Source organism: Metarhizium robertsii (assembly GCF_000187425.2).
Source record: "Metarhizium robertsii ARSEF 23 chromosome Unknown MAA_Scf_4, whole genome shotgun sequence".
In the NCBI taxonomy this organism is placed as follows: domain Eukaryota; kingdom Fungi; phylum Ascomycota; class Sordariomycetes; order Hypocreales; family Clavicipitaceae; genus Metarhizium; species Metarhizium robertsii.
In genome coordinates this window covers 677,623-690,041 of record NW_011942182.1, presented here as the reverse complement: position 1 = coordinate 690,041, position 12,419 = coordinate 677,623, and the positions used below count along the sequence as shown (strand labels likewise).

General features: G+C 53.4%; 2 protein-coding genes across 2 annotated transcripts; both read right to left on the bottom strand.

The window, feature by feature from the left end:
* Positions 1-4,250: 4,250 nt before the first annotated feature.
* On the bottom strand, positions 4,251-5,824 carry MAA_09884 (Serine/threonine-protein kinase, active site protein; the record flags this gene model as incomplete). Its single annotated transcript, XM_007827882.1, has 2 exons — positions 4,251-5,074; positions 5,140-5,824. 2 exons carry the CDS (start codon positions 5,822-5,824, stop codon positions 4,251-4,253), a joined length of 1,509 nt encoding a protein of 502 aa, XP_007826073.1.
* A 2,379-nt stretch (positions 5,825-8,203) lies between these two features.
* MAA_11061 (Heat-labile enterotoxin IIA, A chain) lies at positions 8,204-8,913 on the bottom strand (the record flags this gene model as incomplete). The annotated part of the gene is made up of 2 exons (XM_011413027.1): positions 8,204-8,746; positions 8,821-8,913. The coding sequence occupies 2 exons, from the start codon at positions 8,911-8,913 to the stop codon at positions 8,204-8,206; spliced, it is 636 nt and encodes a 211-aa protein (XP_011411329.1).
* Positions 8,914-12,419: the final 3,506 nt, after the last annotated feature.

The following is a 12,419-nucleotide window of genomic DNA, read 5'->3' as shown; positions in this document are numbered from 1 at the left end:
TACATGTATGTACGAGACTGGGTGGTCAGCTGGGATGGGGACGGACAGCATCACGACGCCAGTCGGGTGCCATTGCGCACACGGCCTCCGTCCGGGGCGCCGTGTCACGTCGTCCCTGTGATGGTTGACCCCAGTACGTACGTACTCCGTACGGAGACTCTCTGCACCGTCCAATGTTGTTTCAATGCTGGCAGCGTGGCAGGGGGCGGCGCCACGGCCAGCTACGTGGCGGCACGACATGATGGCGTTTGCGCAGCGTCTGGACGAGCGATGCAGCCTCAGCCGCCGCTCCATGTGGCCCATGGACCCGGCCTGCCTGCGGTGCCTTGATGAGAACGCAGCTCACTGTCATGTGAGCGCGTCGTTTTTGTTTGTGCGGCAGCAACATACGATGGACATGTACGTGGGCATGTCGTTGGTTGGCTCCTCCGATTCGGGCCCGAGTCACGCGCAGACGGGCAAAATGAAGACAATCCCATGCCGTCATGTCACCCGTACTAGTTACTACCTAGGTATGTACATACGCACCTAGGTAGTTGGTTGTCAGCAATGTCTGGTGGTTCCATGCAAGGAAATACCACGGATGCAAGCTGACGCCCGCTCCCATCCGGCGGTGAGCGGCATGGGCCAAAACGCCCGGAGAGCATGGCACAAGTGCCCCAGAGAAGGGGATACGACCACAATGGATTCATGTGCCGTTGAACAAGACGCAAGAGCAAATATTCTGTCCCCGTACGGAGTAAGCAGTTCCATAGGGACCCTAGCTTTTGGCGCTGCGCTCCATTGATGATCCCTTCCATCTGCCTTGGGAAACCCAAAACAAAAAGAAAAGAAAAAAATGACGAGAAGACGCCCGCAAAACGTGCGCCCCGTAGCAAACATGCACACTGTATGTCTACCGTCCGGGCAAGGGGGACGCGAGGGCCAAAAACACCAGACACATCCGTAGATATGTATGCGCACAATGCAGGCCCGGGCAGCGCCACCCCCGAGAGTCAACGACGCACAACAGCCTTCCGCCCCTCGACGCGATGAATCAGAAAAGAGACCGAAAAAGCCGTCTCGCACTCTTGGCAGTCTAACAAAACCTCTGCGTGTGCAAACAGGCACAGACGAGCAGGCCGCCCACAATGTTGCCGTTTCTCACGGACGGGCACAATCCCGCTATATAGGAATAGTACCGCACTACAGACGGGCGGCATTGCGGTGAGAAGAAAAAAACCAAGAAATAAAAAAATCCCCTCATGTCCACTCAAGACGGCACCAGCACGCCAATCTCGTACCGGTTGGTGCAGGGAAGAATGCAAGCCCGGCCGCATCCAACTCCAGCTGTTGGACGGCATCCGTGATGCCATGTTCCTGATAAGATGACCCGTCCAGAACAGGACAGGGAGGTTGTTCCCTAATTGCCTCGTCGAAACGGCCCCCCCTTTTTTCCCAGTCTTTGCCTGGGGGCGGCAGCGCATGCGTGTAAGTGACGGGACGCCTTGCTGGTTGACATGGAGCGAGTAGACGGCGCGGCAGGGGGAGAATGGGAATACTTCGTACTCCGTAGTGGCCTGCTACTCTGGGCTCATGGGCACATGCAAACACACGCACACACAACACCCTCGTGCGTAATTGAACCGTCCGTATTGCAGATTGCTGGTGAGACGGGGAGGGATGGCGGTGATGCTCGGCGCAACGGCAGGGCAAGGCAAGGCAAGGGGGATGCCGCCGCACCACCAGCCAGCAAGCAAGCAAGCAAGCAAGTTGCATGTCAAGCAGGGAGCCAGTACGGAGTAGCATCTTGGACGCGGGCGAGAGAGGACAGCAGTACATATACCAGGCGCTACGTGATGGTGCGTGCCGCTGGCGAAGCTATCCAGCCTTTGGATATTGGTGTCGGGGCGGGGAGCATGGTCATGGGCGGTCCAGCACTAAAGCAAGCAGAAACTACACATGTACGTACATGGTATACAGAGTATGTACGGAGTAGTTGGCGTCTGTCGCAGAGGAGAATGGCAGCATGGCAGCGAGTGCCTCCCGTGGTCGTGGGTGGCCGTGAGCCGTGGCCATCAGTTACATGTACGGTCCCAAAGCCATCGACGTGACGAGATGTACCAGTTGACCTCAATACCACGCGTCTTGGCCCAGGGCCGAAACAAAGAACCAATTCGAAGGACCCGAGGCTGAGCCATCAACCGCATCTCGAGCAGCCATCACCGCCGCCTCGCCCAGCAGCCCCCGGATATCGCCAGACGCAACATTAAAGTGTCAATGCCTGTGCTCACGTCGTTTCCGCCGCCTCGGCCCAAGACATGCCCCATGCCGTCCCTCCAATCTTCTCTGGCGGCAGCATGGCTAAGCCCTGTCCCGTCCGGCCGACTCGCCACCTCCTCCATCCTTCATCCGCAGGCGTAGGCAAAGGCAAAGGCCAAGAAACGAGACGGGACAAGAAAAAAAAACTCGGCCTGTGGAACCCCCTTTCTCTCTGCCCACCACAGGCCTCGCCATCCAACAAGATCAAATCCAGAAGCAAGGCCAATCTCGGCATAGCCCTTGGCAGCCAGCCAGCGTCGCAGTCGCACCGCCATCAACATGGATTTCTGGCCCCTCCAGTCCTGCCATGTAGTGCAACCCGTCGTCGCCTTGTTTCATTCCGGCTAACTAATAAAAAAAAAAATATGCCGAGCCGCTAGCCCATGTACATACATGTGTACATAGATGGATGATGGCCACGAACCCCAATCCTCCAGTCTGCTTCCGTCACGAAAGAGCCTTTGCCAATATATTTTCCACCCGGACCCGGAAGGGGGATCCACAGCCTCTAGAGGAAGCGTTCCCACGCTGCCATGCCATGCCATGCCACACTCTGTAAAGGTGGCCAGACGAGATTGCCGAGATGCAGCCCTGGCGCGAGTGGCAACAAGAAACAAACAATGTGACGGCGTACGGCGTATACAAACTAGTCGGCGTCTTATTGGGAAACCGAAATGAGGCCCAGATGAAGATGACAACTTACAAGAGACATACTCCGCAAACATGGATGGATATCGCAAAGAGGTCCACTCCGCTCATGTACGGAGCACATACGTAGACGCAGAGGGCAAGGCTGCTCACGGCAAGGCTGCCCACAAGCCCCCCCCCCCCCGGCTCGAAACGTGACAAGACGGCGTCATGGTCGACCGACGCAGCACTCCGTCGAGCCGTCACACTCCAGGCAGAGGAGCCGGGCCCACGGGAGGCTCCTCCGGCTCTTCCGACCGCCTTCCACGGAGGAAGATTCCATATCCACCTGGAATCTCTGTGGCATTGACCAAACATTGTCGCGGGCCCGTCAGAGAATACCAGTCCAGCCGTGCTACTACTACTGGCCAGCAACTTCACAGCAGTCACAAGACGCCAATCGTGTCAAATAGCATAACATGTGCTTTCGTGTTATTTCTTCGTCTCCTGGACGCGCTAGTGTCTTTCAAGGGAAAAGCCCTATCGGCTATCCTTGCAATGGCTATGCTACCGCCTTCATTCCGAGGCGCACGGCGGGCTTCGGAGCCCATCCTTCTCTCTATATTGTTTCCCGATCAAAAAAACTCCCCATGTAAAACTCCCAAGCAGGTCCCTTTTTTCGCTCCTATGCCAACCTTAATCGTACCCAGTAGCGTGCCCAGAATGAAAATGTAAAATAATAAAATAAAAATAAAAAGATACTAAGACAAGCGGTTTCTGAATCCGTCTCCCAAGCGAATGTCACAATGCCATCAACTCTTTGCTGTCGATCGGCAGTGATTAAAATATCTTTCGTCGTAAATCTCGCGGCCGTGTCCTTCCTCGTGCCGAAATGGGAAATCGCTCGTCTTTGCCGGCATGCTGCAACTGAACAAAAAAAAAATGGGTGTAGAAAGAAGAAAGCCACCCCCGCACAATATTGTTTTAAACACCTCGAGGTGTCATGAGATATTTCCAAATTTCGGGTACCTCGCCGCCCATTGGAAATAAGTTTCAACTCCACGCTGGTTCAAAGTAAAAAAAATAAAGATCCATATATAATAGGCCAAAGAGTAGCGAGGTGGAATAGTAAATAGATACAACCGAGGAGAAAAGTATGGCGCCAATAATTTTCGGTGATCCGATAATCCTGTTTTTTTGGAGAAGAAAAGACACAAGTCATTAAAAACTTTTTTCGATTTTAAGCCTTCCGTGACCGTATTGTGGATTAAGTATAAAACTTGTAAAAGCCAGATCGGGTATGGTGTGAACGTGGTATTTGCTCAATAGCAACCCTGGAACGACGGGATGAAAGGGACCTGCTGGAACGCAACCGGGTGTTGCATCATGGGAACCTGTTGAACGTATCTGACTACCTCCCATAGCGGGAAGAATGATTTTGGCTGGCAAGGGGCTTGCACAGGCACTGGGGCCTGGATGGGAACTGGTGCTTGCTGACAGATCACAGGTTGGGGGGGGACCTGCATCGGAATAGGCACTGGCGCGTCGTGAAACGTTGGTGGAATGCATTGGTCCTGGTACATCCCTAGGTCTCCCGCGTCCTCTGCATCATAGGTTGCCGGTGCAAAGGCAACGGGAACGTCGTGTTGCTCTTGGGCAAAGTCGTCGTCGTCCAGGTCATCAATGGTAGATCCGCTAGAAGTGAGCGATCCCTCATCGGATGTGGTGCTGGCGGGCGACAGAGGTGAGTCGTATTCATAGTCATCGACAATGGCGTCCTCATCGGTAACGTATTCTGGAATGTGTGGTGAGACTGACTGCTGCTGCACAGACATGGTTTGGGCAGCCGGCACGGTGAACTGGGAGCAAGCCATGACGCGGCATCGCAACTCAGACAGGGTGATTCTCAGCTCCGGGTTAGGATGGAAAATTCTACCCAGAATGTCATTCAGATCATCAGTCAGGGGAAGTATAGTCTTGAGGAAGTCCTGAGATCGAGTGTAGGCTCGATATGTAGAATCCTGGCAGGAAGCCTGTTTCCATGGGTTGCGTCCACAAGTCAAGTTTACCAAGATGACTCCTAATGACCAGACGTCATTGGGGGCGCACATGTAGTAAGGCTTTCGGCTTGATGGATTTAGGCATTCTAGGACATGGTCAGAAAGGTCGGTACAGTTGATTTGTCGTAGGTCAAGGCTAAGCAGAACATACCAGGGCTCATGTAAAAGGTTGAACCACATCCGTAGTCCTCGGAGCGATCATCCGCGGTGGCAAGGCCAAAATCGGCCAATTTGACCGTGTTTCCATTGTCCGTTACCAGAATGTTCTCGGGCTTCAGATCTCTGTGGAAGATACCCAACTTGTGACAGTGCTCCACGGCATCCACGATTTGGAGGAAGATCTTCTTGGATAGCTGATCCTTGCCTACATACTGGCCGAGCTCGGTGATGTTGAGGAACAAGTCACCCTCGGGGCAGTACTCCAGAATGACATAGATGCAGTCAGGGTCGTCCACAATCTTGAGCATCGACACAATATTTGGATGTGCCGAAGCTAGGTAATGCAGTCGGATTTCCCGTTGTTGATAGGCAACCTGTCGACGTTCCAAAGGGGTTCCATCGGCATTATACTTGCTCAGACACTTGACAGCGTAACGGACACCAGTCTTGATATCAATGGCAGAGTACACCACGCCATAGGCTCCGGTTCCAAGAACCTCGGTCAGTTGCAGCTTCCCCTCGAGAAATCTACCTAATCTCTGCTCTGGAGCAAGCGGGACGCATCTTGACTGGAAAGTTGTGTGCGAAAAGGCCTGCTGGTTGTTGCCGCACTTGAGATTATCGTAGGCGGGGGATGCTGGAGGCGTGGGATATCCGAATGGCGCATGGTGCTGCATGTTATGGACTTGAGTATATCAATGTTCTCCGGTGAGGAACGGCAAAAGAAGAACAAAGTCTCGGGCCAGTTCAACGGATCCACTGGAGAACAGAGAGAGCAAAGAAAAAAAATCCTATACCCAGCCCAGGATATATATATACGGAGTAGTTGGAGAGGATGTTCCGGACTAAGTCGACTTGACAACCGAATCAACGGGTCAAGATATATTGGTCAGACGACGGGAGGCGGTTGACCAAAACTAGTATATGAGGTCTCCTTGGTTAAAGGAAAGCATCGACGTTGCAGGTGGCCCTTGGAACAAACAATCCCGGTGGCAAGATGGCTGGTATGAAGGAGGTTGAAGGAGAGTCGCGAAGTAGGTTGCTGAAGCTTGTAAGTGCTGTATGCAGCAAGACTAAGGCGGGCATCAACAGGTAGATAACGATGAAGGCTGGTCCACACTGGACCATGCTGGACCCTCCATTACCACTCCAAGCTTCATGCTCTCTTCTTTCACCAACCCTGGGGCGGACAGCAGGTACGTACCGATTGCGTGGAGCATCCACAAGATGCACGCCAGGCCACGGTGGGCCCACAAGCCTCATCACAGAAAACCCAGACCTGACCTGGGTGGGAAGATTAATGGCATGGATGCTCCGTCCGCTATCTTGTCTTAGCCGGCAGGGGTGGGGAGACCATCAGCAGAGCGCTACTGCAGCAGCTATTCTTAACTGCGCCATAAGGTTCGGCCACGTCCAAAGGGAAGGGGGGTGAGGGTCCGAGGCTAGCGACGGCAGGGATCCTGTATCGTGTGGTGACGCTGAGCAATATACGAGAGGCGAGGATAGTCTGACACACCAAAATAAAGTGGTTCCCTTGTGTCATGGGTCGCCGCCCAGCCCATTTTGCCTTCTGGACTAGCAATGCCAGACATGGACCCACGCCACCAGGCAGTCAAAGGCCAAAGAATGTGCAGAGGCGGATTGCAAGGTGTCCAGAGTGCCAGATTGCCAGATTGCCAGACTCCAACCAGTCCTAGTCCTGCCGGGAGGCAATTCCAGCACCCCTGCTGCATCACTCCTCGCCATGATCCATCACAATCGGGCGAAACGTAATGGAAGGACACTGAGCCGCTGAGACTCTGAGAGCGGCCTGGATGAACCCTTTCATGTTCCCCCTTGTGCTCACGTCGTTTCCTACTCCCACAGGCGGTGCCAGCTCTTCCATATTGGCCGATGACGCCTCCCCCCAAGAAGCCTGAGGACCTCATTCGGTGCTCGTGACCCCATCCAAAAGCTAGGCTGCCAGCGCTGCCTGGCAAATTGCTTCCTTCACTCTAACCGCATACCATCATCATAGAAGGCGAAACCCGAAGTCCAATAACGCGCGTAGACCCTTGGATGAGACACAGTAGGATCCTCTTGCAACAGGTTGATACTACAACAAACAAATATTTGCCTGGGTGAACCACCACTGGGTCCGCATCCATAATGTCTGGCATGAAGCGCCAACCTTGCCGGATCAAGCAGCGCCAGTTTGGCCAGATGATGACAATAAAAATTCTCACTCAACAAGTGCTGTGGAGTGAGTGCTATCCAGAGGAACTGTCTTTCCAGAAGTGTGCACTGAGCCTGGTGTAAGGATTCGCCGGAATGCAGGGGATCACGGCTTTGTTGCATGTATTTTGGTAGTACTTTATTGTCGTCAAAGGTTCTCTCACACCGATAACCGTGAAAACACCTCGCTTTGCTCTGTAAGCCGTGTCCTCAACACCTACTCTGCGGTGTCGTAATGGGAAAAAACGCTACACGGAGTAGGTCATCGTACAATTCCTCTCAACTCTGGTATAAACATGCCTCATCTTCGTTTGCCGTGATAGCTGCCTGGTTTCAACCAACCGGACTCCGCATCACCCATGGCCCATGGATACCTAGATAGCTTACTCCGTACGGAGTATGCATGCCTTCCTTCTGTCTGCACAATGTGACCACTGTCCAATAAACTCAAGCCTGGGCAGTTATGCAAGAGACGGTACTGGAGAGATCGCCACGTTTGACGCGTCTAAGTGGCTGGGCCCATAATGCAAGAATCGTAAGAACTATGTACTATGTATGTACAACGCCACCAATAGGGACAGTGTAAACCATGGCTATGGCGAATTGGATGCGTTGAAGGATCTCGAGTTGGCTACAGACTTGACGTACTTGCATAGTGCTCCGTTGTATATTGAGACGCTGATCGGACAGAGTCCAGAAGAGACCTGGCCTGTTGTTTCGGACAATATGCAGAGGTTGTTGGAGCTTGCAGTGTGAATCGAATTTCCCAAGATATTCTCATAGGGCAGACTGGGCTCAACGCTTTCCAATGATCGACCGTGGCTTATAAGGCCGAGTAAGCGTCAATATCGATCAACATCAGATGTTGCCCATCGCCGTCTTCCAGTGCCCGATGCCAGCAGCACGGGGGCTTTGTGGCTTCCAACCATATCATTACGGAGTGTTTTCCTTGCTTCATTGAGGTCTGGCCTGGCCTGGCCGCGCTTCCCGTCGATACCATCAAATTTGGGCATATCACCTGCACTCTCCAGCGGCAAGGCCCCGGTATGTGTGATGCACGGACAGGCGCTCAAAACAGAGACTTGCATCAGGATACGTGGTTTGATTGGGAGACTAGAGCCGGATCCCGGGAGCTCAACATCACCCTCCTCTTCGCTAGTGGCCCCATGGCTGCAAGCAGCCTCGCCCGGGTCGCCGCCACCAGCCAGTAGGATGCGATTGAATAGGCAGAATTCATAATGGTGGAGGCCTTGGCCCCGTCGCCGCCGGACAGTGAGGCGGTTGCGTTGATCATCCTCTGAGGCATGGGGCTGCAAAGGTCGGAGTGCATTGTCTTCTGTGACGGAGGCGTCCAATACCTTGCCTCCAACGCCCCACCCATAATTCTGTGCCACCCAAGTCACCCGTCAAGAAAATTGCATATTTTTTGTTGTCCTGCCTGCTTGTCCTGATGTCGAACCGTTTGCTGATAGTGGGCCACTCTGCGTGAGTGATACAGGTACGGATGCCACCTCGCAGTCAGTACCCTGTCGCCTGTCACATCCAAGGGCATGGCGATGCTGGCGAGGTTTTGGAGTTGACTTTTTGATGCTCCATCATGGAGACTGTGTCCACAAGCTGTGGAATGGAAACCGTATGCTAGAAGCTCGCGGCCGTTGTAGCAGTAGTTCCATCTTCCCTTCCTAACACAAGTACTAGTACTACTATTACTAGCTTTGGCCCTGGTTGGTGTGCCAAGGCCAGTGTGTCTGTGCCCTGGAGCGTGTCGCTTCTTATTTCTCTGTACGGAGGACACGTATTGCAACCCAGTGTACGGAGTACCGGGGTGAAAGTGCCGAAATATGCTCAATTTTAGGGGACTGGTGACGATCGACCCCGGAGACACAACAAGCTGGAGCCCATCTGTCCAGGTAGGAGACATGTTTCATGGCGGAACAGTGAGAGTAACGGTTTGTAAGAAACCTCGTTTGATGAGCCTGGCCTGGTCAAGTGCCAAACCATGCCATCTCCCACACTGCAGTGAGCAGCGTAGGGATTTGCGCTCGTGTCCCTTCGCTTCCAGCCGCATGTACTCCGTAGCAGCTGTGGGAGTGGTAAATTTGTCGTACCAGGTACAGCACAGCTCGCACCAACTTGGCTTGCGTGGTTGATGGTTGTCCGTTATCAATTACTGGCTGCAACGACTTAGTGCTGCGTGTGCGTGGGTTTGGGTGCACCATGTGGTGCTAAGACGTACAATCCCCGGCACAATATTGGACAGCATGAGTATCCTATGAACAGTCTGGTATGATTCAGGCCTGTACTAGAGCGTGTCCTCGCTTGACAAAGCGTCAAGGTGCAGAGCAGCGTCGGGTGTGCTTCAAGGCAAAGGCAGATTGGATGGAGATGGGAACTTGGAACTGACAGGACGGAGCGCACGGAAGACGAGGTGAGATTGGAAGAGCGGTCTAGTCGCTAGTCTACGGCTGTGTCGCACCTTCCCAATGCTCCCGCCGCAAGGTGGCAAGTGGGCACGGAGCAGCGCAGCCAGCGCTAAATCACGGGACTCTGCACTAGTCCCAAACTGTAAATGGCGCCAGATCTACTGTTCCTTCTCCCCATCTCGAATCCCTAACATCCGTCATCAATCAAACACCCGCCTGGTCTGTGCCGCCCATGGCTCGACCAAGCACAGCCTGTCTTGAGGCGACCTGGTCGTGAGAGTGACATCCCTCCCCGTCTCGATAATCTTATTGGGCAGTGACCGTTTTGAAGCACAGTCAGTGTCTCCTCTCCTCTTGCTTGCCGTACGAGGCTGAGCTTCATCTAATCTCAACCGTGCCGAGATAGATGATCTTGGACGACCTTGGCCGTGCGAGACGTTACGCTTTGCCAGTGCCTTGTCTGCAGCATTCGTTCTTAATCGCGGGGAGCGACGGCAATAGTAATCAACAGAGAGCCCTAGCTCTAATTTCACTACTACTAGTACTCCGTACTCTGTAGCACACGAGGCAACAGTGCGATCCGCGGCCATGGATCTTGCGTTTAACCTCTTGGACGGATCACCCGTTTCCACTCCAGCTCCAGCTCCATGTCAAAGATTACAGCTATTATGGCCAGAGTTATGCGCCATGGTACGGGATCTTCGTATGTACTCCGTACAGGGTTGGAGTACTAGTATACAGAGGACCCCAGAGCGCCATTGCCTATCATCATGATCCTATTGTTCTGGCGGTTTAGAACACACAGACAACGCCGCACAGATGAATAAGCAAGCAAGTACATAGGATCCTGATCTCCCAGTTCTGCAAATATTGGCAATGCGTACAATTACATGTGTCATATTATTGCGAGGCGGCTTGAAGTCGCCCACTACTAGCGAGCGACACCCATAGATTATTCACCACGCGCTTTAGCTCGCCCTGTTGGAATTGCTTCGTCTCGCATGGTGCCGAGATGTTTGATTCCTAGCCACGAAACGTGGGGAGGTTGTCCTAGTCACCAAGCCCCTGGACCTTGACATCCCATTTTAAACAACCCACGTGTCTGTCTTGGCGGCATCACAACAGCCAATTCGTCGCTTGGCCCCTCGCTCAACTATCGGCCGAAAACCGAAGGTGCTGATGTGTATTATGGACTATTGGAACAGGCAACTAGGTTTGGAGGCCGGCTTACGTTGTTTTATATCAATTGGAAAAGACGGCGCACACAAATCGTGGCTTTCTGCCATGTCTCAATTAAACTGCGCCTTCGCTCTTCTCGTCAAACAAAAACGTGCCTCACTACTCCATAAGCACAAAACCAGATTTGCGAGCCACACAGCTCACTAGTCTACCAGACCCGCGGATCACACGTTTGTGTAGAGGCTATCCATTGAAGAGATGACATAATACAGAGAGAGTGCATGGCGCCGAGAAGAAGATGAAGCAGCGACAATGTCTGCGGGGCTCGACTTCATGGTACATGGTCTTTGATCAACTTTGATGTACAGAGTATCCAAGGGCAATTTTGGAATCCCTTTTGCAAATAACTGCCGTGGAGTAAAATGGTCACAGCGTCTGCATCTGAACGATAGCTTCCCGTCAAGACCAGGAAGATGACATGACCGCAGGGCGTGGGCCGTGGCGATGCTTCGGGTAGCAACCACTGCGATATTTGCCGGACAGTGGCTGGTTCCCCCGGTGCCAGAAACGGTGGTCATATTCAAGATCAGTCATATTTGAGATTTGGCTCACCTCACAAGCACCGGCATCTCAACTGCACAAGAGCAGCGGTTTGGAGGGGGCGCCTTGTCAACCACCCAGCCAAGCCAGATCAGCCAACCACCATGTTGGTCACACTGCGCATGGCAACATGGCTTGGACGAAGCGTGCATGGTGCAGGTTGCAGGTTGCAGGTTGCCCGCCCAGCCCAGTCCCAACACTCGTCAGTTGGGGGGAGGGTGGGAATGATGGCCAAACTCTGTCTGTTGGTTGATTTGTGAGCATGTTCCCAGGAAATAGATCTGGCTGAGTTAGTTCCCGTACCCACGAACTCGGTGTCAGTATGACGGTGGAATAGTGGCCAGAAGCCACACGCCAAGTCGGCGTCCTGCTCAAATCTAGACTCTCCACGGCAGTTCCCAAACGCCGGGCTCTACCATCAGCTATGCCCTCCTTGCCTAGTTCCCTCCAGGCTCTCTGGACTATGTGGCATCCACCCGCGGAACTTTGGCACCGCGTGATTGTTTGACGCCTTCTGGCTTAACAAACCACTGGGTTGGGTCAGCCTGTCACGCCAAGTCATGAACCATCGAACGAGCCGTGTCGCTGCGTCGGACCATCTCCGGGCTAGTAGGATGGCTGAGCAAAGGAACTGCTCTTGGTGGCATGGCTCTTGGTATTGGATTGTTGGATACTTTCCCGTCCTGCCCTTTGTCTCGCTGTTGGCCGGTTTCTTAGTTTCGCTCTTCACCTGGTTCGTCACTGGCACCGACTAGGTGACGGAGCACACTGGGCTCGAGTACCGGTGGCATCACGACTGTTATGCGTCCTTTCTTTTTCTAGATCAGCCGGACATTCCAAACCGAGGGGAACAACA